The sequence below is a fragment of the Sus scrofa genome, chromosome 1 (assembly GCF_000003025.6).
Source record: "Sus scrofa isolate TJ Tabasco breed Duroc chromosome 1, Sscrofa11.1, whole genome shotgun sequence".
NCBI lineage: Eukaryota > Metazoa > Chordata > Mammalia > Artiodactyla > Suidae > Sus > Sus scrofa.
In genome coordinates, this window is record NC_010443.5 from 116,291,627 (window position 1) to 116,317,664 (window position 26,038).

General features: G+C 40.4%; 1 protein-coding gene across 1 annotated transcript in view; it reads left to right on the plus strand.

Moving 5' to 3' along the window:
• Positions 1,735-26,038, plus strand: part of PYGO1 (pygopus family PHD finger 1) — a 33,393-nt gene continuing 9,089 nt past the window's right edge. Inside the window, exons 1-2 of the mRNA XM_005654441.3 lie at positions 1,735-2,042; positions 25,148-25,233. Coding sequence (XP_005654498.1) covers positions 1,994-2,042; positions 25,148-25,233 — 135 coding nt within the window. The 5' untranslated portion in view covers positions 1,735-1,993. The remainder of the gene's footprint in view (positions 2,043-25,147; positions 25,234-26,038) is intronic.

Consider the following 26,038-nt stretch of genomic DNA (forward strand, 5'->3'; position numbering starts at 1 on the left):
TTTACCACAACCCTGTCAATCCACTGTGACCCAAGTGAATTGAGTCTGTTAACTTCAGTCTGTTACTCATGCATTCATTCAACAACAATAATAACAACAAAAATTTTGAACTCTTGCCAGTCATTGTTAGGTACCAAAGGATAGTGGACTGGATAAAATTCCTCCTGCAAGGACCTTACATTCTAGTTGGAGAGGGAGAAGAGCAGAGGTTTCATCTTAGACGTGCTTGCTATAAAATTTTTCTCCAGCCTATCCTAAACTGAATCCTCTAGGAATTTCCCAAAAACTTATTAGAAAAACGGTAACATTTGTCCTCTGGCCACATCCCATCCTGTCTTTTAAAGCTGATTCCAGTGCTGCGACGATTCTGTTACATACCCCTTAAGACTGTACCCTATCTTCAAGTTCTCTTCGACACTGCATGTGCAAGTGAATGAATTTTATGGGTCTTCTCTTTGGAAGAAGGAGACTTCTGTTTGCGGTTGGTTCTAAGCCCTCATGTGATTAATAAGTGCTTCTCAGTGATCCTGGCATCAAAATCATCCGTGTCTCACCTGACCGAAGATTAGGATCTGCACCTACATATTCTCTTTAGTAGAAGTGGAAATCTAACAACAGAGAGGGGGAAAACTTGCACAGAAGTAAGCCAAAGTATCAGAGCTAGAAGGGACCTCAGAAATGTAGCCCCATTGCCTTTTAAAAAGGAGAAATCTGAGACTCAGAGAAGTTAGCTAAGTTGCCTCAGGTCACACAGCCCAAAAGATGGATGTGTAATCAGTGACCAAAGCCAATTTACCATCACACTGGGCGCGGGGGTGGGGGTGGGGGTGTCCGCCTAAAATGTAACGTCTATAGCAAGTCCATGTGCCTCACCCCTTCCACCCACCCCTTTTCTGATATTAATCCCGCACCACTCTTGCTTTGAGTCAAGTCGTTAAGATTTGCATCTAGGGCATTCCACAAACAGGTGTCCAGACCCGGGACATGGACTGAGTCGGGAAAGCTGGGTCTCCACACGCCCGCCAAGAACTCTCCAGCTCCCGCTTACAAAGTTTGTTCGGATCGTACGTTCCTCTTTGAGATTCCTGGTCGCGAGGCCAAGATGCCTGCTGCGGCCTCCGACGAAGTTCGGAGATGCCATTTCCTCGCAGAAGCCCGGCCAGGGTGCGTCTGCAGCTGAGCCAGGCGTCCTCCCGCCCCGCGGCGGCTGGGGAGCGCCGGACGCTGGGCGGGGCGGGGCGGCCCCTCGGCGCGAACTGCCCGCCTGGGCTGCCAGGGCCGCGGGCCCGCTAGCCCCGCGCGGAGGTAGAGGTGCGCGCGGGCCGTGGGGGCTGGGCCGAGGCGGAGCGCGAGCCGACGGCGGCGGCGGCGGCGGCGGCGGCGGGAGGTGCCGCGGGACGAGGCGGCGGCCCCCGCCCCCCGAAGTCCGTCCCCGCGCGAGGCTGGGGAGCTCGGGGCGGGGAAGCCGCGGGGCCGCGCCACGTCCCTCGCCCGCCCCAGAGCGTGTTTTGCAGGCGGCTCCAGACTGGGGGCTTTTGTGTCTGCGACTCGGGAGCAACGAGAGCGCAGACCTCCTCCTCAGAGGGCGCTGTGAGTGCGCCGCCAGGGCCGGGCCGCCCGCCTCCCGCCTCCCCTGTCAGCGGCTCCTGAGGCGGCGGCGGCGGCGGAGAAGAAGGAGTGGGAGGAGGCGGCGGCGGCGCACTCGTCCTCCGCACACGCCGGCCCCGGGTGGGGGGCCGCCCCCAGGCCGCGCTCCCGCCGCCGCCGCTGAGCCCGGCCGGACCCCGCACGCCGCCCGGGCGCCCCGAGGCCTCGTCCTCCTCCCAAACTTTGCAAAGTCGGCCGGCGTCCCCGCCGTCCTCGGCCGCGCCTCGGCTCGGAGGCTCGCCTCGCAGCCGCAGCGGCCCCGCGAGGAGGAGGAGGAGCCGCCGCCGCAGCATCAAAGAGACCGAATTCCCGCGGCCTGGGGGGGAGTCATGCTTTGCGGTCTGTAATGTCAGCAGAACAGGAGAAGGATCCCATTTCGCTGAAGAGAGTTCGAGGTAACCGAGAAAGGCGCCGGGTTGAGGGGAGCGGGGTGAGCGGGGCGCGCGGGGGCCGCGTGCCTGGCCGCCGGGAGGCCACTGGGCTCTATCCGGGCCTAACTCCGCGCTGCCCGCGTCCCGCCGGCGCCCCGGGGCCGAGGCTGCGGTCGGAGGCGCCCGCCCGCCCCCGAGACCCCCGCGCCGAATCCTTGCCGCCCCGACTTTGTGTCAGGAGGCAGTTGAAGCCGCACTCAGCATCCCTTCCCACCCCGATCCTCGCCCACCTCACCTCGTTAGCAAGACACAGCACAATAGGCAGCTCAGAGGGTGAGAAAGAAACACCCCCTGGCAGAGATCACAAACGATGCCCACCCCCCCCAAAAGTAAGTTGGACCGCACTAGAGTTGATGCTCTTGCAGAAGGTGTAGGGGGCCTTCCCGCCATCCCGGCCCCCCTTCTCACCTTCCAGAAAGCAACAAACATAACAGTTTATTTTCTTTAGGCTTAAGAGGAGAAACTATATTCCTTCAAAAGGCTTTTCTCTGTTGGTTTATGGATAAGAATCAAATCACCCCAAATCAGTTTTACACGCGAACGGTTTGCTTCTTCTTTGCATACTAGTTAGGAATTTCCTGCTGTCTTACTATCTAAGAAGAATCAGAGGGAACGATGTACCAGACAAAAGATAATGCCTGTAAGTTCATAGACACCAGGTGCTCTCTGGAGATTTGGGGAATAGCCTCTAGATCTTAATTCCAGCTTTTAATAGGGTTAAGGCTGAAAGTCCCGAAGTTGAAGTAGTACTATTTGTTCATTAAGCAAATATTTATTGAGCATCTGCTGTGTGCTAGGCACTGTTCTTGGCACTGGGATACCACAGTGAACAAAGCAAAAAAACCACCTTCACCTAGCAGGAGTGCACACCCTTGTGGGGCAAACAAATGATGAACAAATAAAAGGTATAGAATGTCAAGTGGTAAGTGCTATGGAGGAAATCACAGCAGAGAGACTGGTTTGAAAATATGTTTGGGGGTGGGGAGGTAGCCATTTTATATGTGTAAGAGGTCTCACCTGGAAGGTGATGTTTGAGCAAAGACCCAAAGGAAGTGATAGAGCAGAGCCAAATGGATATGTGTGAGAAGAGTGGTCTTGGTAAAAGGAGCAGCAAGTGCAAAGGCCCTGGGTCTGGAATTAGCCTAGTGTATTCAGGCAATGGCAGAGAAGCTATTGTACCTGGTTGGAGTGATCAAAAGAAGAAGAACGTGAACTGAGCTGTAAGATACGGTGATTGTGTAGTAGGGACCTTGTGAGACATTCAAAAGATGTTAACTTTGAGATAGAGACTGGATGGTTTTTTGCAGAAGAGTGGCTGATCTGACATATTTGTAACTGGCTTCTGTGTAGAGAATAGATGGTAGAGAACAAGGGCTAAAGCAGGGAGGAGGTTAGTTAGGAGGCTTTTGTAATAATCTTTTCATCCAAACAGGTTAAAGTGCTTTATAAATCACTAAGTAGTAAGGTAAATTTCCAGTTGACTTAAGTGATGTAGACAGGGACCACAGCCATTCATCTATGTTTTTGTTCCTTGTGATTAGAGATTAAACCTATAGAACTGGCTTGTGACACAGTGACAATTGGATGGTATCCAAATAACATCACTCGAGTATTTAGATAAGAGGTGTTCTTAGCCATTTAACCAAAAATATAATTTAGTGCAGAATACTATTTTTACAGGCTTAATATCAGCACGAACTTTCATTTGGTGAAGGTCTTCTACTTCAACTCTCTTTTCTGTTAGTGGTTATGAGTTGCCAAAGACTTTAAGGAGTAGACCTTTCCGAGACAGGTATTCCCCTTTGTATGTTTGCCATGTTATTTTGTCTAGTATTATAAATTATTTTGCCTAGTTGAAGGAAAAGAAAGTGTTACCAACTTTGTACCTTTGAATTCAATTATCAGTTTTAATCAAATGTAATTTTACATAAAATTGATGAGTATTTTATTGTGGGTCAAGAGCACAGATCTACATTTTATTACAAATGCTGCTTTTAAGTTTGATGCTTTAGCTGTTGGGAGTTGGCTCAGGTGTCAGCTCAAGAATATTCTGAGAGTTAAGTATCAGAATAAAAGACAGAGCACTTTTTAAGATAAAAATTCAATATGAGGAGTTTTTTTTTTTTTTTTTTTTGTCTTTTTGTCTTTTTGTTGTTGTTGTTGCTATTTCTTGGGCTGCTCCCGCGGCATATGGAGGTTCCCAGGCTAGGGGTCCAATCGGAGCTGTAGCCACCGGCCTACACCAGAGCCACAGCAACGCGGGATCCGAGCCGCGTCTGCAACCTACACCACAGCTCACCGCAACGCCGGATCGTTAACCCACTGAGCAAGGGCAGGGACCGAACCCGCAACCTCATGGTTCCTAGTCGGATTCGTTAACCACTGCGCCACGACGGGAACTCCAAGGAGGGGGTTTTTAAAATGTCATTTTGCACTAATTAGAACATTAATTTTTAAAAATTTAATAATTTTTATATTCCATAAAAGGTACCAGAATATCTACATGAGCTCTTCTGAAGCACAGTTTTGCTGAACTTCATTGCCTGGGAGCTTTTAGTTATAATTTATAGCATCAGACTGCATACATGGGGTTTGAAAAGCATATACTCTCAAACAGTGCTTCTGAACTATTTTTCATCCACTGATGTATACAGGCATACTTTTTAATGGTTATGTATTTATATCATGTGCATTATAAAAAATATGTCATCAAGCCTCTTAGGATAAGGCTAAGAAATAGATATACATAGATATGGCTATAGAGATCTCTATTTTTCAATTTAAAGTAATTATTAGAAAGTAAAATTACAGGTGTAACTCTGATATAGCAAAATTATGACAGCATGAATGACTAAGGACTTCAGTATACTCTGTAGACCAAAAGCATCATATTCCCCTGGGATGTTTATTAAAAATATAGCTTCCTGGACCCACAGAATTAGGATTTCTGGGCGATCTCTCTGCATTTAACAGGCTCCCAGGGTGTTCGTTAAGTACGTTAAAGTTTAAGAACTACTGCGGTAGACCTAGATTGCAGAGGTAAGTGGACTAGAGGAAGCTGGTTTGTGGTTTTCCAGATATGTCCTAATATGCCAATATTAGATTCATAATTGCTATTTAGTGGCAAAGTTACTTACTCCTATTTCCTTACCACCCCCAGACCCTCAGCCCTTAATTATAAGACACACCCATGAGGATAGGTGCCATATCTTGATTATCTTTCTGTATCTTCCTTAATTGCTTTACTCACAGCAAATACCAAATGATGTGAATACATGAAGGAACTCATTTGTATCTTTATGTTGCTTTTGGATTGTCTAGAGCCCCACACACTGCTTTTACTTGCCCCTTTCCCTTAGAATTTTACCTGTCATCCTTATTTTGACCAACACTCCCATCATCCAGTATTCTTAGAACTCTTAGGTGTTGATCTGGTAACAATATTCATTTGTTTATTCAACAAATGTTTGTTGGGTAGTCATAGTGCCAGACAGTGGAAAGACATAACATCTGTCTTCAAAAACAGTCTAGTCTAGGGTACTGACAAATAAGTAATCGGTTACAAACAGCCTGTTAAGTGCTGTGACTATCTTCAGGAAATAAAGAAACATATAACCTATCTTTAAGGGGATCAAGGAAGACCTCCTGGAGGAGAGTTCTAAGAAGCAGTGAGTGTTTCTTTGTTTAAATGAGTAGAAAGAGCAGCACGGAGGATGAGGGATGAGAAAAAGGTCTAGGAAGTCAATGGTGATTTTTGAGAAGACACTTTGGGAAGAAAACTACATCTCTAAGTAGTGAATATTAGGTGGTAAGGATGTGATTTAAAAGAAGCTTGGGAACCTCCATATGCCGCAGAAGCGGCCCAAAGAAATAGCAAAAAGACCAAAAAATAAATAAATAAATAAATAAAAGAAGCTTGGTGATAGAAAGATATAGCCAGTAGTTTGGAAAGATAGAGTCAAGAGAAAATTTGTGTGCATTCTCTTTATTTACTTTTTCTCCCTTAAAAAGCAACAGGCATATTAGCAGATATACCAAAGAACCTGTCTCGGAGTGGGAAGAAACTGAAAAAGCAATCAAAAGAGAGGATAATTTATTAATAAATCATTCAATATGTGCTACTATGTGCTAGGCACTCACTGTTCCGGAAGCTGGGTATGAGACAGACAAGGCTCCTATTCTGATAAATCTGGTTTCTGCATATGAGTGAAGGAATAGCATTAAAGATGCAAATGAAGAGTTTAGTCTTGGAGAAAAAAAGATAGAATGAAGGAAGAAAAACACATTTGGAGATGAAAAGGGAAGTTGAAGCATTCATTTCAGCTGAAGTGCTTTAACATAAATGCCACATTTATTTTTGAAATATAGTTATGTCTGATTTATTACTAATTTTGCCTGAAGAAATTAAGACAGCAAATTTTATGACTACTCTCAAAACTATACTGAGGAGTTCCCCTCATGTCTCAGCAGAAACGAATCTGACTAGCATCCATGAGATCATGAGGCCTGATATAGTTCATGAGCTGTGATGTTGCTGTGAGTTGTGGTGTAGGTCACAGACGTGGCTCAAATCTCATGTGGCTATGATGTAGGCCAGCAGCTATAGCTCCAATTTGAACCCTAGCTGGGAACCTCCACATGCTAATGGTGTGGCTCTAAAAAGACAAACAAACAAACAAAAAACCTATGCTGAGCACTGTATAGTATCAATATAATTCCATCGAGAGTGTGAACAAATGATAGTTTTTTCACAGAAGCAGAAATTCCACAAATCATGAGGCAAAAGTGATTAGCTGTCTGCTTGTAAAAGATTGTACATGCTCAGTTAAAATGCTTTTAACCAGAATTAGAAATGGCATTGGAGAAGTAAGGATGTGTTTTACAACAGGATCATAACACAGAAGTACTAAAAGTAGAAAGCAGACTTTACTGAAAAATATAGACCATCCCTCAATCAGAGGAGTGTATGGAATATTTGGATTAAGATTGAAGAGGAAGCATAATTTATGTAGTCACGGAATTGAGTGGAAGAACAGATGAGGAAAAGTCTAAAGGAAAAGGTTTGAGGTTTTTGGTTTTGTTTTTAATTGGCACACGTAAGGGCTAGGCAGATTGTCAGGAAAGTGAGTTTGGTTTTCAGCACGCTGAATGAATATCCCCCAGGGATATTCTGGTGTATGCGATGGATATACTTGGTTTGGAACTGAGGCGGGTGGTCTATAAGCCAGAAATAGAGATCTGGCAGTTATCAGTAAACATACGAACATTAATTGATGCCTTGGGAGTAGCTGAGCTCACCCAGGAGAGTGAGAAGTAAGAAGAGAGAGTATTAAGAAAAGCAACTTTGGGAACACTAGTATTTAGGAGATAAAAAGGAAAAGAGGACCTGAAAAACAAAATATGAAGGAGTAGCCAGAGAGGTAGAGGAGAAAGACGTGAGGATGATAGCCCAGATATTTAAAAGGAGGAGTAAATTTATGAGGGGAAAATTGTGTTTTTAACAAGTTGAATGAAAGGTATCTATCTGTGAGACCTCCAACATGTTCTCTCTCCACAATACCTAGCTTGGTGGACATCATTTATCTGGTGATCCAAGCCCATTCCCCATTGCAACTCAACACTATCCCAAAGTCCTTGATTATCTGTCTCCTTAGTATGTTTTTGTTTGTTTGGGGGCTTGAGGGGAGGCCATGCTCACAGTATGTAGAAGTTCCCGGGCTAGGGATCAAACCTACACCACAGCAGCAACCTAAGCCACACCATTGACAACAGGCCAGATCCTTCACCTGCTGAGCCACCAGGGAACTCCTCCTTAGTATGTTTGGAACCCCATCATCTCTTCAACCTTTCCACACCCACTTCTTTTGTTCAGATTTTGCTTATCCTTTTGATTATTATAATAGCCCTATCACTAGTTTCAGTGGCTCCATTTTGTCTTTATTAACCCATTTTTCACATTGCTCCTTACTGCTGGGGATAAAGAACTACCATTTATTGAATACTTACCAAGCAGTTTGCTGAATAGTTTAAATGGATCATCTTGCCTAATCCTCTCAATAACCCTATATATTAGATGTTATTATTCTTCTGTGTTTATAGTTGAGGAATTGATGTTCAAAGAGGTTAAGTAATATGTGGTTAAGTAACATATTCTAGTTTACCCAACTAGTAAGTGACAAAGCTGGAACTTTAAATCTGGAGCCACTTAATTCTAAGTCAAATCTTAGCTACTATGTTCCATTGCCATAGTGCTCCCCAAACAAAATTTAGTCATGTCGCTCTTTTTTATGAAATTCCTCATTGGTTCCTCACTGCATTTAGCATAAAGTCCAACCTTCTTATTTTATTTGGCCCAGGCCTACCACTTCGTCCTCCCTCCTTCATATTCCATGAAATGCTCGCCTTGGTCTCCTGTGCTCCAGATCTGAAATATTCACATTTCCTCTCTAGCTGTTGCCATGATTGCTCTTGCCTTTAAATTTCTTTGCACATTCCGTTCCTTCTGCTAGGCATACTCATCCTCAAAGCATCAGCTGTCTTTCCTGCCAGGCCTCCTCGGTCAAGAGTAGATGGGAGTTCCTTATGTTTCCTCAACATCTTGTGGTCATCTCTATCACAGTTATTTATCACATTAAATTTGTTTCCAAAAAAGAGAAAAAAATTGTTTTCCTCTAGATTTATGGAATCCTTACAGAGAGGAATTATTGCTTTTATGTCTGTACTTGTGGAAGCTTAACAAGTGTTTCTAAAATATAATTTGTTGAATGGTAACAAAGAGGTTTCAGTAACTTCAGGTAACTTCAGGTCTTCATAGTTTGCTTTCCCCAGAGGTGGGGAGGAGTTAATCTCTTGGGAAAATTAAACAGTTCTCTCTTCCAACACTTATTCCAGGCAACTCAGGAGGTGTATATCATCTTTACCTTAGAGGTTAGCTGTAAGGTATGGTTATGAGTGATACCAGGTTTCCTTTTCTATTTCCAATCTCTCTAAACATGCTAATAGCAGTATCGAGAAGTAGTACAGTATTTTGACTCTGAAGCCTGACGGCCAGTGTTTTTACCCTACCTCTGCTATTTACTAACTGTGTGGTTTGGGGCAAGTTACTTAGTCTCTCATACATCAGCTTTCTTGACTATGAAATGAAAATAATAATGGGACTTATTTTTGGGGATTATATAAACATGGGTTGATATATATATAAAGCACCTAAAATGGTTCCTGGTACAGTATAAGTAATCTGTGTTTACTTTTAAAATCAGAAATAGAATGTCTAAGGAGTTCCTGTCGTGGCTTAGCAGAAACGAATCTGACTAGCATCCATGAGGTTGCAGGTTCTATCCCTGGCCTCACTTAGTGGGTTAAGGATCCGACGTTGCTGAGAGCTGTGGTGTAGGCCAGCAGCTACAGCTCCACTTTGACCCCTAGCCTGGGAATCTCCATATGCTGTGGATGCAGTCCTAAGAAGACAAAAAGAAAAAAAAGAAGTAGAAGGTCTAAAATATACATTCTAGGAGTTCCCGTTGTGGCACAGTGGTTGACGAATCTGACTAGGAACCATGAGGTTGCAGGTTTGATCCCTGGCCTTGCTCAGTGGGTTGACGATCCGGCATTGCCATGAGCTGTGGTGTAGGTTGCAGACGCGGCTCTGATCCCACGTTGGCTGTAGCTCGGGTGTAGGCCGGGGGCTACAGCTCCGATTGGACCCCTAGCCTGGGAACCTCCATATGCCGTGGGAGCAGCCCTAGAAGTGGCAAAAAGACAAAATAAAATAAAATAAAATATACATTCTAAAATATAGTAAATAATGTGATCAACATTCACTTTTAGATATATGTAAGCAATTACTTTATAAATAAATAACCTACAGCATATTCTTTCTTGTTTTGGTTGAGAATGGGTATGAAGTGAACATAAATGAAGGTTCTTTTCCTCTAGGAAGAAAGCAGTGAACAATAACAACAACTATAAAAGCAGACGTTGATCAGATCTCACAGTTTTGCTGAAAAAGATAAATATGAGTTATTACATGATTTTTTTGTAAATACCTGCAGCTATCTTCTCTATGATTTCTGAAGTATTTTGTTTAAAAGTTTGACTGCTAGTAAAATAAGTTTATTAATAGAGGTATTAAGGTATAGAATCAGCTTCACACATTGACACCATTCACCCATCTTCCTAAGCTTTATCTTTGTGAGCAATCTTAAACCTCATGCACCTCAGTAATGCAGAGATCATTAGTTTGGGGAGAACAGCTGGCACAGGAACCACAAATATTTGAAACCCTAAATCACTGATGTTGAGAGCTTTCTGAATTTAATATTTATTGCATGCCCAGACAGATCTAGGTTTGGGGCATCACATAGTGGACACTTTCTGCCTTGTATTCTAAAATGAAATAATGGCTCTTTGATTTCAGTCAGAGAAGGTCATTTTACCAAAGGCTTGATGGAATTCATGCAGTACTATATTCACACATTAATTCATGGTATTTCTATTCCATAGTAGAGACCAATATTACAGAATTGTGTGTTTCGGGTAAAGACAAAGCTGTTAACTAAGGTGTTCACATCCTTAGTAGAAGATAGAATAAACTGATACTGTATCCCAGACTTCAGTGCTGTTGTGAAAAACTGCTATTTGAGTGTCCACTTATTGTGTTAACAATCAATATTAGATATTTTGATAGGATGTTAAATATATAGAAACTTAAGTGCACTAATGATGTAGTTTAATCTGAAAGAAAGCAAAATGAGAACTAGTATTTGAGTGGCCTCTATGTGCCAGGCAGTCTGTTCAGGCTGCTACAACAAGAGTACCATAAACTGGGTGGCTTATAAACAACAGACATTATATTTCTTAGAATTCTAGAGGCTGGAAAGTCTAGGATCAAGTTGCCAGCACATTAAGTGTCTGAAGACCCACTTCATGGTTCATAGACACCAGTCATCTCACTGTGCCCTAACATGAAGTAGGGGCAAGGGAGCTCTCCCAGGTCTGTTTTATAAGGGCACTAATTCCATTAATGAGGGCTCTGCTTTCATGACCTAATCACCTACCAAAGGTCCCACCTCCTAATACCATCACACTGGAGGTTAGGATTTCAATAAATGAAAATGGGGGGGGGAAGCTAACCTGGTTTGTGTCGTGTAATTGGCACTGAATACATACTTGTACCAGTATATACAATACATGTATTAGAATGTATACTTATTTCAAATTATGATGAAGCAAGTCTGTTTAAAGGAAATATTAATTATGAAATGTTATTAAATAATGCAGTTACATTACTTATGAGAACTGTCACTATCACAAACCAAACCATTAGTGTAAATAAGGTGAATTTTAAAAAGGAAAATTTTAAATACATAAAACACACAGTGTTACCTAGTGTACAGAATAATGCCCTCACTCCTTTTTAAGGACTTGGACAAAAATAGATCGAGTTTTTATAGAAGGAGTAAAGAAGCTATAATTAGAAATTAAAAAAAAAAACATAAAAAGCCTAAAGTAGGAAGTTCTTCTTGTGGCACATTGGAAACGAAGCTGACTAGTACCCATGAGGATGAAGGTTCGATCCCTGGCTTTGCTCAATGTGTCAGGGATCCAGCATTGCTGTGGCTGTGGCATAGGTTGGCAGCTATAGCTCTGATTTGACCCCTACCCTGGGAACATCCATATACCTTGGGTGTACCCCTAAAAAAAAAAAAGGCCACAGTAAATAATCTACTCTTTACAAAATAAAAAGTATTTATAAATTGAAAAAATAATTTTATACTTACACATGGATTTTGTATCAAAAAATCATTAATTCGTAGAGTCTTCGGATGGGAAAAAATTTGCTTCACTTGATAGGTTGGACTTTCCTGTAATACTGTAAGGAAAGAAACAACTTCAACTTCCAGCTCTGGATAAAAGTTAAAGGGTGAAAGGAGAGATAAGAGTATTATTTTGCTTAATTGAGATTGAGTGGCATAAAGAAGCATGATAATACATAGATAAAATCCCTTAGCTTTCTTAAGCTGAGAGGAGCTTCTTGTTCCATCGTGGACATTCTCCCTTCCCACTTCTCTTCCCCTTATGCATTTAGAGGGACTGGGCAGGTGAGAGTGAAGAAATGAGATGAAATTCGAGTATTAACAAAAGGATCAGAGTGGCCATTGTTAAAGTAAGTTTTGGAAGTTTCCCTCTTCTTGGTTCTGTGCCCCACAACTGAATTTCTGGCTGAATGGCTGAATACTTTGGGTATACCAGCTGCAGCAGGTATGTAGAGCATATAGAAGCTTTGGTATCAGAAGTTACTGAGGTAACCTTAATAAGTAGCTCTGTAACTACTTCCCTCTCCCCTGGATTCTGACCTTCCACTTAACTTTTAAAGAGTGAGAATTATAGAAATTCTTGGTAGCTCACATTCTAATTAGCCTGGGTAACCATGAATATGATCTGACATTACTGTTACATCATGGAGGTAACAGAACCACCAGTATTTCATATAGCAGCAGGAAGAACCTAAGTAAAGACAAGAGTCAGAGCCATTGAAAAGTTATATAGTTAACTCTTTAGATGAACAGCAAATGGGGCAACTGAGACCAGTGGGAACTTGAAGATTTGTTTTATGGAGGGAAATATTAGACTCTTAAATCAAAAGTCAATATCAGAAAACTCAATTTTCTTTTTTTCTTTTGGTCTTTTTAGGGCAGCTTCTTTGGCATATGGAGGTTCTCAGGCTCAGGGTTGAATCAGAACTATAGCCACTGGCCTACATCACAGCCACAGCAATGCAAGATCTGAGTTGGTTCTGCAAGCTACACTGTAGGTCACGGCATGTGGGATCCTTAATCCATCGAGCAAGGCCAGGGATTGAACCTGCATCCTCATGGATACTAGTCAGATTCATTTTTGCTGAGCCACGACGGGAACTCTCATTTTGTACATCTTTAAATTACAGCATTTTATTTTTATTTTTTATAATGATTTTTATTTTTTCCATTTTAGTTGGTTTACAGTGTTCTGTCAATTTTCTACTGTACAGCAAAGTGACCTAGTCACACATACATATATATACATTCTTTTTCTCACATTATCCTCCATCATGCTCCATCACAAGTGACTAGATATAGTTCCCAGTGTTATACAGCAGGATCTCATTGCTTATCCATTCCAAAGGCAATAGTTTGCATCTATTACCCCCAAATTCCCAGTCCATCCCAATCCTTCCCCCTTGCTCGTGGGAACCATAAGTCTGTTCTCCATGTCCATGAGTTTCCTTTCTGTGGAAAGGTTCATTTGTGCCATATATTAGATTTCAGATATAAGTGATATCATATGGTATTTGTCTTTCTCTTTCTGACTTACTTCACTTAGCATGAGATTCTCTAGTTCCATCCATGTTGCTGCAAATGGCATTATTTTGTTCTTTTTTATGGCTGAGTAGTATTCCATCGTGTATATATATCACATCTTCCTAATCCAATCATCTGTCAATGGACATTTAGGTTGTTTCCATGTCTTGGCTATTGTGAATAGTGCTGCAGTGAACATACAGGTGCATGTGTCTTTTTCAAGGAAAGTTTTGTCTGGATATATGTCCAAGAGTGGGATTGCTAGGTCATATGGTAGGCAATTCTATATTTAGTTTTCTGAGGTACTTCCATACTGTTCTCCATAGCAGTTGCACCAATCTACATTTGGACCAACAGTGCAGGAGGGTTCCCTTTTCTCTACACCAGCATTTGTTATTTGTGGACTTATTAATGATGGCCATTCTGACAGGTGTGAGGTGGTACCTCATTGTAGGTTCAATTTGTAGTTCTCTGATAATCAGTGATGTTGAGCATTTTTCATGTGCTTGTTGGCCATCTATATATATTCTTTGGAGAAATGTTTATTCAGATTTTTTGCCCATGTTTCAATTGTGTTGTTGGTTTTCTTTTGCTGTTGAATTGTATAAATTTCTGTATTTTAGAGATTAAGCACTTGTTAGTTGCATCCTTTGAAACTATTTTCTCCCATTCTGTAGGTTGTCTTTTTTTTATGGTTTCCTCTGCTGTGCAAAAGCTTGTCAGTTTGATTAGGTCCCATTGGTTTATTTTTGCTTTTATTTCTTTTGCCTTGGGAGACTGACCTGTGAAACATTTGTAAGGTTGATGTCAGAGAATGTTTTGTCTGTGTTCTCTTCTAGTAATTTTATGGGGTCTTGTCTTACGACAAGAGTCTTTAAGCCATTTTGTCTTACGACAAAAGTCTTTAAGCCATTTGATTTTATTTCTGTGCATGGTGTGGGGTGTGTTCCAGTGTTTCATTGATTTACATATGGCTGTCCAGTTTTCCTAGCACCACTTACTGAAAAGATAGTCTTTTTTCCCATTTTATATTCTTGCCTCCTTCTTGAAGATTAATTGACCATAGGTATCTGGGTTTATTTCTGGGATCTCTATTCTGTTCCATTGGTCTTTATGTCTGTCTTGGTACCAGTACCACACTGTCTTGATGACTGTGGCTCTGTAATATTGCCTGAAGTCTGGGAGAGTTATGCCTCCTGATTGGTTTTTGTTCCTCAGGATTGCTTTGGCAATTCTGGGTCTTTGTGGTTCCATATAAATTTTTGGATTTTTTGTTCTAAGTTCTGTGAAAAATGTCATGAGTAGTTTGATAGGGATTGCATTGAATCTGTAGATTGCCTTGGGCCGTTTTTACAATATTAATTTTTCCAACCTAGGAGCATGGAATATCTTTCCATTTCATTGAGTGCTCTTTAATTTCCTTGATTAATGTTTTATAGTTCTCAGCATATAAGTCTTTCACCTCCTTGGTCATATTTATTTCTAGGTATTTAATTTTTTGGGGTGCGATTTTAAAAGGTATTGGATTTTCATATTCCTTTTCTAATACTTCACTGTTAGTATACAGAAATGCAGCTGATTTATGAATGTTAATCTTGTATCCTGCTACTTTGCTGAATGCGTTGATAAGTTTTTGTGTGGAAGAGATCAGAGTAGTTTTTGAGTCGAGTCCTCAGGGCTTCGTATATATAGTATAATGTCATCTGCATAGAGTGACAATTTTACCTCTTCTCTTCCAATTTGGATACCTTTTATTTCTTTTGTTTGTCTGATTGCTGTGGCTAAGACTTCCAATACTATATTGAATAAAAGTGGTGAAAGTGGGAATCCCTGTCTTATTCCAGATTTTAGTGGGAAGGCTTGCACCTTTTCTTCATTGAGTATTATGTTTGCTGTGAGTTTGTCATTAAGTGGCTTTTATTATGTTAAGGTATGTTTCCTCTACACCCACTTTGGTTAAGAGTTTTTATCCTGAATGGATTTTGGACTTTTTCAAATGTTTTTTCTGCATCTATTGAGATGATCATGTGGTTTTTGACTTTCTTTTGTTAATGTGGTGTATCACATTGATTTGCATATGTTGAACCATCCTTGTGAACCTGGAATGAGTTCCATTTGTTGTGGTGTGTGATCTTTTTTATATGTTGTTGGATTCAGTGAGCCAAAATTTTTTTTGAGAATTTTTGTGTATATATTCATCAAAGATATTGGCCTATAATTTTATTTTTTGGTAGTATCTTTGTCTGGTTTTGGTGTTAGGGTGATGGTGGCTTCATGGAATGTCTTTGTGAGTGTTCCTTCTTCAACCTTTTGGAAAAGTTTAAGAAGGATGGGTATAAGTTCCTCTTTGTATGTTTGGTAGAATTTGCTTGTGAAGCCATCTGGTCCTGGACTTTTGTTTGTAGGGAGTGTTTTTGTTACATATTCAATTTCATTTCTAGTGATTGGTCTGTTCACTTTATCTATTTCTTCTTGATTCAGGTTTTGGCAGGCTGTAAGTTTCTAGAAAGTTGTCCATTTCTTCTAAGTTGTCAAATTTGTTGGCATATAATTGTTCATAGTATTTTTTTATGGTTATTTGTGTTTCTGCAAATTGCAGCATTTTAATTGTAAAATTATAGTTATTCAGTATTCTTAGTAATGCTGTGAATGTTAATATACATATTCTAGATTAGAGATTAGGGACTAATAACTTTTTATTTTTAAGAATTACCTTTTTCTATATATACTTTTAATGAAATACTCAGCACAGATGTTAGGAAAGACAGGACTTTGATGTTTGTCCCCTTTGTTTATTTATATAACCACTTTATTATTTGACCTTGAGACCATTGCTAATACTTTTTCATACCAGACTCATCAGAATTTCTAGGTATTTAGGTTCAAGAACAACACATTTCTCTGTTCAGTATGTCAGTATATACTGTCATGGTAGACAGCATAAAAATAGTTAATATTGGGAGTTCCCGTCGTGGCTCGTGGTTAACGAATCCAACTAGGAACCATGAGGTTGCGGGTTCGATCCCTGGCCTTGCTCAGTGGTTTAAGGATCTGGCGTTGCCATGAGCTGTGGTGTGGGTCGCAGACGCGGCTCGGATCCTCGGATCCCACGTTGCTATGGCTGTGGTATAGGCCGGTGGCTACAACTCTGATTCGACCCCTAGTCTGGGAACCTCCGTATGCTGTAGGAGCGGCCCAAGAAATGGCAAAAAGACAAAAAAAAAAAAAAAAAAAAAAAAAAAAAGTTAATATTGACTCATCAGTTCCTTTTTTATAGGCTTAGTTATAAATTGATAATAGGTTTAGTCATTCCGAAACTATTCATTTTTTTGTTTTTGTTACTGGTTTTTTGTTTTTGTTTTTGTTTTTCTTTTTTTATTAGGCCCGCACCTGTGGCACATGGAAGTTCCAGGCTAGGGGTTGAATTGGAGCTGCAGCTGCTGGCCTATGCCACAGCCACAGCAATGCCAGATCCTGGCTGTATCTGTGACTATACCACAGCATATGGCAATGCCAGATTCTTAACCCACCAAGTGAAGCCAGGGATCAAACCTGCCTCTTCATGGAAACTGGTTGTGTTTGTAACCCACTGAACCCCAATGGGAACTCCCTGAACTATTCAGCTTTGGATAAATTAACTTAAGGGATGGATTGGATCTCTCTACTAGTTCTTTACTATCTATTCAAATGGGATTACCACCTCAAATTAGAATTAAAAGATAATAAAAGAGTTCCTTTATTATTTTTTTATTGAAAAAAATTTTCTAGGGACGTTCCAATCGTGGCTCAGCAGTAATGAACCCAACCAGTATCCATAGGACACGGGTTTGATCCCTGGCCTTGCTCAGTGGGTTAAGGATCTCGTGTTGCCTTGAGTTATGGTGTAGGTCACAGACATGCCTCAGATCTGGTGTTACTCTGACTGTGGCGTATGCTGGTAGCTACATCTCTGATTTGACCCCTAGCTTGGGAACTTCCATATGTGGCCCTAAAAAGATTGAAAAAAAAATTCATTGGTCTTAAGTATATTTTAATTTTATGACTGTAAATCTTTCCCTATTCATAGTTTTTTAAATGGTAGTACAAAATTGATATAAGATACTAGTGTCAGGTATACAACACAGTGATTCAGTATCTTTATAGATTATACTAAGATAGGAGTTCCCCTAATTTGAACCAGAAGTTTCTATTTTTGCCTTTTGTGGACCACTAAGACATTATATGCATAAAATTTTAGGGAGGCAAACTAGTATCTTATAAGTAGGTAAACTTAGATTTACTCAAGCAATGAAGGAGAGATAAATTGGACTTCATCAAGATTAAAAACTTATGTATGTTAAAGGACATTTGCAAATAATTTATCTGTTAAGATTATAGTATCCTTAATATATATGTAAAGAATTCTTAAAACTTAACAAAAAAGGCAAAAAACTAACTAGAAAATAGGTATTTCTTCAAAGAAGATATATAAATTGGCAATAAATACATGAAAAGATGCTCAACATCATTAGTAATTATGGAAGTGAAAATAAAAGCACAAGGAGATACCACTTCATACTACCTAGGGTGGCTATCATTAAAGAACAGAGTTCCTGCTGTGGGGCAGTGGGTTAAGAATTGGACTGCAGTGGCTTAGGTCACTGTGGAGGGTTCCATTCCTGGCCTGGCACAATGGGTAAAAGGATCCAGTGTTGGCTGCAGCTACTGCATAGGTCACAGCTGTGACTTGGATTCAGTCCCTGGCCCAGGAACATCCATATGCTGTGAGTGCGGCCATAAAACGTAATAAAAATTTTTTTTAAAAAACAAAATAAGTATTGGGGAGGAGAAATTAGAACCCTCAGATTTTAGAGGTGAGAACATAAATGGTGCAGCCACTGTGGAAAAAGTTGGGTAGTTCCCCAAAATGTTTAACAGAGAGATACTGTGCGACTCAGCGCTTCCTCTCCTAGAGACATACCCAAGAGAATTAAAAACATGTCCATTTAAAAACTTGTGCGGGAATTCCCTGGTGGCCCAGTGGGTTAAGGATCTGGCATTGCCACTGCTGTGCCTTGGGTCGCTGCTGTGGCACAGGTTTGATCCCTGGCCAGGGAACTTCCACATTCTATAGGTGTGGCCAAAAATAATAATAACAAAATAAAAAACTTGTACATAAATGCATTATTCATAGTCCCCTGCAATAGAAACAACCCAAATGTTCACCACCTGATGAATGGATAAACATAATGTGGACTATTGTTCAGCCATAAGAAAGAATGAAATGCTAATGTATACAGTGACACAGATGAACCTTGAAAATGTTATGCTTAATGAAAAAAGCCAGACATGGAACCACATATTATATGATTCCATTTATATGAAATACCTAGAATAAGCAAATTCATGTAGGTAGAAAGTGGATTACCAGTTGCCAGGGACTGAGGAACTAGGGAATGACTGCTACCACGTCATTGATTAGATTAACAGGTCATTACCTGGTTTTAGGTTTCAGTGCTGCTTTTGATCAGGAGAATGACCCCTTTACAATTCTCTTTCTTTTTTAAAAAAAGCATGTTTGATTTTTCTCCTTCATAGCTTTGTTATGAAAATTGAGTGAGAAAACATAGATGTAGTTAGATGGAGACTTCTAAGAGAAGATGGTAAAACCTACTTTACAGAGTCTCTCTTTTTTTAATTATAATGATTTTTATTTTTTCCGTTATAGCTGGTTTACGGTGTTGTATTTTCTACTGTACAGCAAGATGACCCAGTCACACATACATATATACATTCTTTTTCTTAGAGTCTCTTTTTAAATTTCAAGTGGAATGAACCAAAACAGTTTTTAAAAACAGAAAAAATATTTAGCAACAAACAAGGGAAGCAGCACAGTCCTGTAATATAAATCTGGAACAGGGTGAAATCTGGATCACTGTCTTAGGCTTCTAAAACAGTTCCTTCTCCTTGGAAGTTGTTGGTGATTTACAAAATTTTGAGAATTCTCCCTAACCCCAAATCTGGATAAAAGCAAATTAAATGAGTATTCTTATCTTCCCACTACTTTGAGTAAGAAAAAAAATGAGTGAAAACAGAGAAAGTTTTTTTGGTTTTTGTTGTTTTTAAAAGACTTTCTTTGGGAGTTCCCGTCGTGGCTCAGTGGTTAACGAATCTGACTAGGAACCATGAGGTTGTGGGTTCGATCCCTGGCCTTGCTCAGTGGGTTAAGGATCCGGCTTTGCCATGAGCTGTGGTGTAGTTTGCAGACGCGGCTCGAATCTGGTGTTGCTGTGGCTGTGGTGTAGGCCGGTGGCTACAGCTCGGATCTGACCCCTAGCCTGGGAACCTCCATATGCCGCGGGAGCGGCCCAAGAAAAGGCAAAAAAAAGACAAAAAAAAAAAAAAAAAAAAAAAAAAAAAAAAAAAAAAAGACTTTCTTTGACAGAAAAGCAGCCTTAAGGGATACAAACTGAATCAGAGAACACCAGGGAATTCCCCCCACGTGAATGGGTTACTGTACTTCCCAACTAGGTAGATGTGCATTTAACAGAAGCTCAGAATTAAGAGCTGGATGTTTCAAGAAAACACACAGGTTAATAGGCAATAGAGAGAATATTATCACATCCAGCCATATACAAATTAGTAGAATTTATTCCAATAGTGTCATGCTGGGTTCAATATTAAAATAAGGTAAAGGAAAAACATTATATATTTATCTCAATAGATGTAGCATATCATCTAAGCCAAGCAAACAGTCTTAGACGTGAATAGAAGCAAGTCAAAGCGACCCATGTTAAATCAGAGATTACAAAGACTGGGCAGTGTTACAAGATAAAAGCATGATAACTGTGCAAACACTCTATAGCAAACTAACGAACTAACAAACATGCAGACACTTAGCATATTCATTGTAACTTCTTTGCCCATTATTAAATTCTAATAAAGTTAATATTTAATGCTTTTGTTTTTTAAATAGTATCTATTTTTTAAATAGAAATACCCATTTTTGTAAAGGTATTTCTCTTAATGATACTGCTTGCCATAGGAGAGGCCAGTAAATTGAGGGATGAGTTGTTGAGGTAAGAAATAGCAACTTAATTCTGAAAACTTGCAGACCAAGAAGATGGTGGCCTGGTGTCTCAAAGAGCCATCTTCCCCAAATTAGAATTTAGGCTTCTTTTATACTAAAGGGGAAGGGGCTGTGGTTGGTTGTTGCAAACTTTTTTTTTTTTTTATGGTCACACCTGCAGCATACGGAATTTCCCAGGCTAGGGTTCAAGTCAGAGCTGCAGCTGATGGCCTGCACCACAGCCATAGCAGTGCCAGATCCGAGCTGCATCTGCGACCTACACCACACCTTATGGCAATGCCAGATCCTTAATCCATTGAGCAAGGCATAAAACCCGCATCCTCGTGGATACTAGCTGGGTTCGTTACTGCTGAGCCACAAGGGGAACTCCGGTTCTTGCAAAATTCTTGGTGCCAGAATCCTTTGCTCTTACAGCTGTCCATATAGATCAGGGCAGGATGTTCCTGTAAACCACCTTCAGGATAAATGTTATTCTGTGTTCTGCAGTTTTTTATCTCTGTATTAAAAGAAAAGTGTTATACCTTTAAAGGTCAGATCCTCCAGAATTGGCTATCCTATATATTGCAGGCTATAGGCAATATTTTTAACTTGTAGCAAAAAGAATAGAATACAAAGCTTAAAGTAAAAGAAACAGAACCAATATGGAGTCAAATTTGTTCTTCCTTTTTATGTTACTATCACTTTTTATACACAGAAGAAAAAGGTAGGTAGATAGTAAGCTAGATGTCTGGAATGATGTTAACTTAGTAGTAATGATAGCTTCTGGCTAGTCGGTTTGAGATGTGTATCAGTCAAGGTCTAATCAGGAGGCAAAAACCACACTTGTTATTTCTGACAGAAAGAATTTAATATTAAACATTGTCAACAGATACTAAACTAGCAAAATAGGATACTAAAGTGTTTACAGAGGTATCACCTGTGGGAAGCAGCTGCCATTCTTAAGGCTGTGGGACATAGGAAAGAAGTTGGAATTATTAAAATATAAACTCACAGGAGGAGCCCTACAGAGTTAAAACTCAGGTCTCTGAGAAGGGGGGTGCTGCTTGTGCTAGTATTAATGCCTGTGGGGTTAGAGGATGGGCCCTAAGGGCCTGGGGCTCAGATACCTGGTGCTTATGTCTCTGAAGAGGGCACAACAAGGCTGCCTGGGATAATAAGCAAAGTAAATAAAAACAATATTATTTTGTTCTAGATAGCTAGCCAGAACCAGGAATACCTTATTAGAAGTCTTGCCATTTGTCCCCCAATAGGGCTTTTAAAAAGTTTGTCTTCATACTGACTTTGGGCATTTCTTAAACTTATTGCTAGCTATTTTAATTTAGTTTTCTTCCTGAAATGAAAGCTTTTCTTCTACTTTATCTTTTAAGTAGTTGTAGTTTGTATATACGAAAGCTTTTGATGTTTAAATGTTATTAACTTAGGAGTTCCCATAGTGGTTTAGTGGTTAACGAATCTGACTAGCATCCATGAGGACGCAGGCACAATCCCTGGCCTTGCTCAGTGGGTTAAGGATCTGGCTTGCCTTGAGCTGTGGTGTAGGTTGCAGGCACGGCTTGGATCCTTCGTTGCTGTGGCTGTGTCGTAGGCGGCAGCTACAGCTCTGATTTGACCCCTAGCCTGGGAACCTCCATATGCACTTAATCGTTTCTAAAATTTTGTTATTATTTGCCATAGTTTTTACCTCCACAATATTTAAACTTCTAAATAGCTCTTGCAGAAATCTGCTTTGCATTTTGTTATGTGTTGGACTTTGATCAGCACAGTGATTCTCTTTATTGCCCTTGTTTTGCATTTCTTTTACTCAAGTACTGTGGTAAAGATATTACTGGTCTCCCTGCTTCTACCCCATTCCTATCGCCAAATTATTCTCACCAGAGCTGCTAATGCAATCTTTTAAAAATATAACTCATAAATCATGTCACTTCCCTGCTCAGAATCCGTAAATGATCGTCTGCTGTACTTCAAATAAAATCCAAATTCTTTACCGTGAACTACAAGACTTTATGTGTCCATTGGATGGGCTGCCATAACAAAATTCCATTGACTGAGTGGCTTAAACAACCTAAATTTATTTTCTCACAGTCTGGTGCTGAGAAGTCCCAGATTAAGGTGCCAGCCAATTTGTTATTTCCTGATGAGGCTTATCAAAGATAGATGCCATAGATGCGTCTTGCTCTGTCCTCACATGACCTTTCCTCAGATCACTGTCTCTCCTTATAAGACTACTAATCCCATCATAAGGGACCCACCCTCATGGAGGTAACCCTAGCTACTTCCCAAGTCCTGCTGTTGCGTGGCTGTCAGCAGCCCAAGGTCAGAGTGTATCAGCTCTGGTGGCAGCCCTATGGCCAATGTACCAGCTCCAGCAGCTCTATGGCCGCAGTGTACCAGCTCCAGCAGCTCTTTTACCAGGCGAGAAACCAAGCGAGCACTCGGAGAGTTGGAGAACTCAGATTTATTACGGGCCGGCAGGCTCAGAGGAGATGGCTCTCCGGAGTCTGAGCCCTGAAGAGGGGTTTCACAAGGCTTTTATGGGCTAGTTCTTCTGGGTCTGTGCTTGGTGGACCAGAGTGAGAACTGGCAAAGTGATAGATGCGGGAACAAGTTTTAGAGAAGCAGATGTGTGGGGGAGGGGTGGTTAGGGGCAGTTTGGCTATATTCGCTTAGTCATCATGGCTGGGGTGTCTGTCTCCTTTTGACCTTTTGTGGGGACAGTTTCTCCTACACCGCACCTCCACATACTATCACATTAAAGGTTAGGACTTCAAATATGAATTGTGGGGGGACCCAAGCATTCAGTCCAAACACTTAAAATGATACGGTCCCCGCCTTTTTCTTCAACTTTTTCTAAAGGCACTCTCTAAGAGTTCCATAACATGCTGACTTTATTTATTTATTTATTGGCCACACCTGTGGCATGTGGAAATTCCCAGGCCAGAGATCTAATCTACCTGTAGTTGTGACCTATGCCACAGCTGTAGCAACCCCAGGTCCTTAACGCACTGTGCCACAGTGAGAACTCCACACTGGCATCTTTTGAATGTCTCAAACACAGTCAAGTTCCTTTCTCTAACAATCTCTCTGCCTAGAGGTTCTTTGTTCTGCTCTTCACGTGAGAGATTTGTTATCATCTTTTAGGTATCAGTTTAAATATCTCTTTTTCCGAATTCGTGTATATGGGTGAGTGTCCTATAATTTTCTGTCAACTAACTCATTGGATTTTTTGTCTTTAACAAATGTGTGCTATATGATATTACAAGTGTTTGTCTACTTATATGTATACATAGTTGTATTCTGATGTCTACTTGTATGTATTCAGAATTCTCCATAACAAAAATATGTTTTAATGGAAAAAAATGCCTTTAATAAACTTTTTTACTTCCTTTTTTTTTGGTCTATTTTTGCCTTTTCTAGAACCCTCCCACAGTATATGGGAGTTCCAGGCTAGGGGTCTAATCAGAGCTGTAGCTACCAGCCTACACCAGAGCCACAGCAACTCGGGATCCCAGCTGCGTCTGCAACCTACACCACAGCTCATGGCAATGCCAGATCCTTAACCCATATGAGCAAGACCAGGGATCTAACCTGAAACCTCATGGTTCCTAGTCAGATTCATTAACCACTGAGCCATGACGGAAACTCACAACTTTTTTTTACTTCTTAGATTCACAGTCAAGCTTTTGCTTTTGCTTCATCATTCACTGAGAAAATCATACTCATACACATTGTTGTATTTTAACAAGAATTTTAAGAATAAAAATGCCTCTGATGCCATAATTCCTGTCCTAGGAATGATCTGAACATGAATGTAAAGATGTCTGTCTACACATCACAGTTCCCACTGTGGTGCATTGGGTTAAGAATCCGACTGCAGCGACTGGGGTCACTGCTGAGGTGGGATTCTATCCCAGCTGGTGCAGTGGGTTAAAGGATCTGGCATTACCACAACTACAGTGTAGGTTGCAGTTGTGGCTCAGATTCAGTCCTTGGCCCGGGATCTTCCATATGCAGCAGGTGCAGCCATAAAATTAAAAAAAAATGTATATATATATATATATATACACATACATATATGTGTATATATATATGGATTTTCATTGCAGAACAGCAAAGGTTTGGAAACAACCAGAATATCCATTAGGGAGAGGACTAGTTTAATGAATTATGGTATAATCATACTATAAAATACTACCAAGTTATTAGAGAATAGAGCAGTTCTGTATGTAATGACATGGAATGATTTCCAAGTCAGAAAGTAGGGTATAGATCTTTGTGCTTAGTACACATGCCATCATTTTTATACTACCAAAATATACTGGAATTTTATCTAGATTATCTTAGAAAGATAGACCAGAAATTGGCAACAGGGGTTGCTTCAAGGACAGGGAACCAGATGATCGAAGGTTTGAGGTGGGAATAGAGGCTTACTTTTCACTAGGAGAATAATTGAAAACGCTAGGTGAATAACTGTTTCTGGCTGAGATTATGGGGAAGACTTTTTGAAAAACAAAGATTCTTAGAGCTTAGTATTGCTTTTATCTAACAAAAATAGAAAACATTAACAGGTAGATATTATAAATCTAAAATAGATATTGCTATGCGATATATAAAATTTCACTTACAAGTAGAGCTTTTGTCTGGATTTATTTATTTGTTTTTAGGTGGTGACAGTGGACTGGATGGGTTAGGAGGACCAGGTGTACAACTAGGAAGCCCAGACAAGAAAAAACGCAAGACAAATACACAGGTAAATTGGCACTTTCTTTAATAACAACTTTTCTTCACTGATATGATCAGGTTGTGAGGTAAATTTAACTTTGGTCATGGGTTTTGTTTCCTATCCTCATTTATAACCTAGCATTGAATTCCGCACTGATTTTTTTTTTTTTTTTTTTTTTTTGCCTAACTAGTGGGTATTACTGGACTGTAGGCCTAGAGTGAACATTGTAAGAAAGAAGTGCAGACAGACAAATGAAAATGCTTATTCTGGAGTTCCTGTCATGGCTTAGTGGTTAACAAACTCAGCTAGCATCCATGAGGACATGGGTTTGATCCCTGGCCTTACTCACTGGGTTAAGGATCTGGCGTTGCCATGAGCTGTGGTGTAGGCTGCAGATGTGGCTCAGATCCCACATTGTTGCGGCTGTGGCATAGGCCAGCAGCTACAGCTCTGATTGGACCCCTAGCCTGGGAACCTCCGTATGCTGCAGGTGTGGCCCTAAGAAGAAAAAAAAAAAAAAGAAAAGGAAAGAAAATGCTTATTCTTTAATTTAAAGGAGATAGATGCCTGTAGTTTAATTAAAAGATTTCAAAACACATGGACATAAATTTAACGTGGAGTAATGTTCAACTATTATATTAAATCAGTAGTTTGTGCATATCATGAAGCAGTCATGGTAGAGGCATCTTTTGTCTGTTTTAACTGTTTATTACAACTTGTAGTTGTAATAAAGTTATAAACACAGGCTTTCTTGGTTTTCTCCTCTATAAATTTGAAGCACTTTATTTATTATAAAGATTGCAAATAAGTATGAAGTGTGTGCAGATTACTT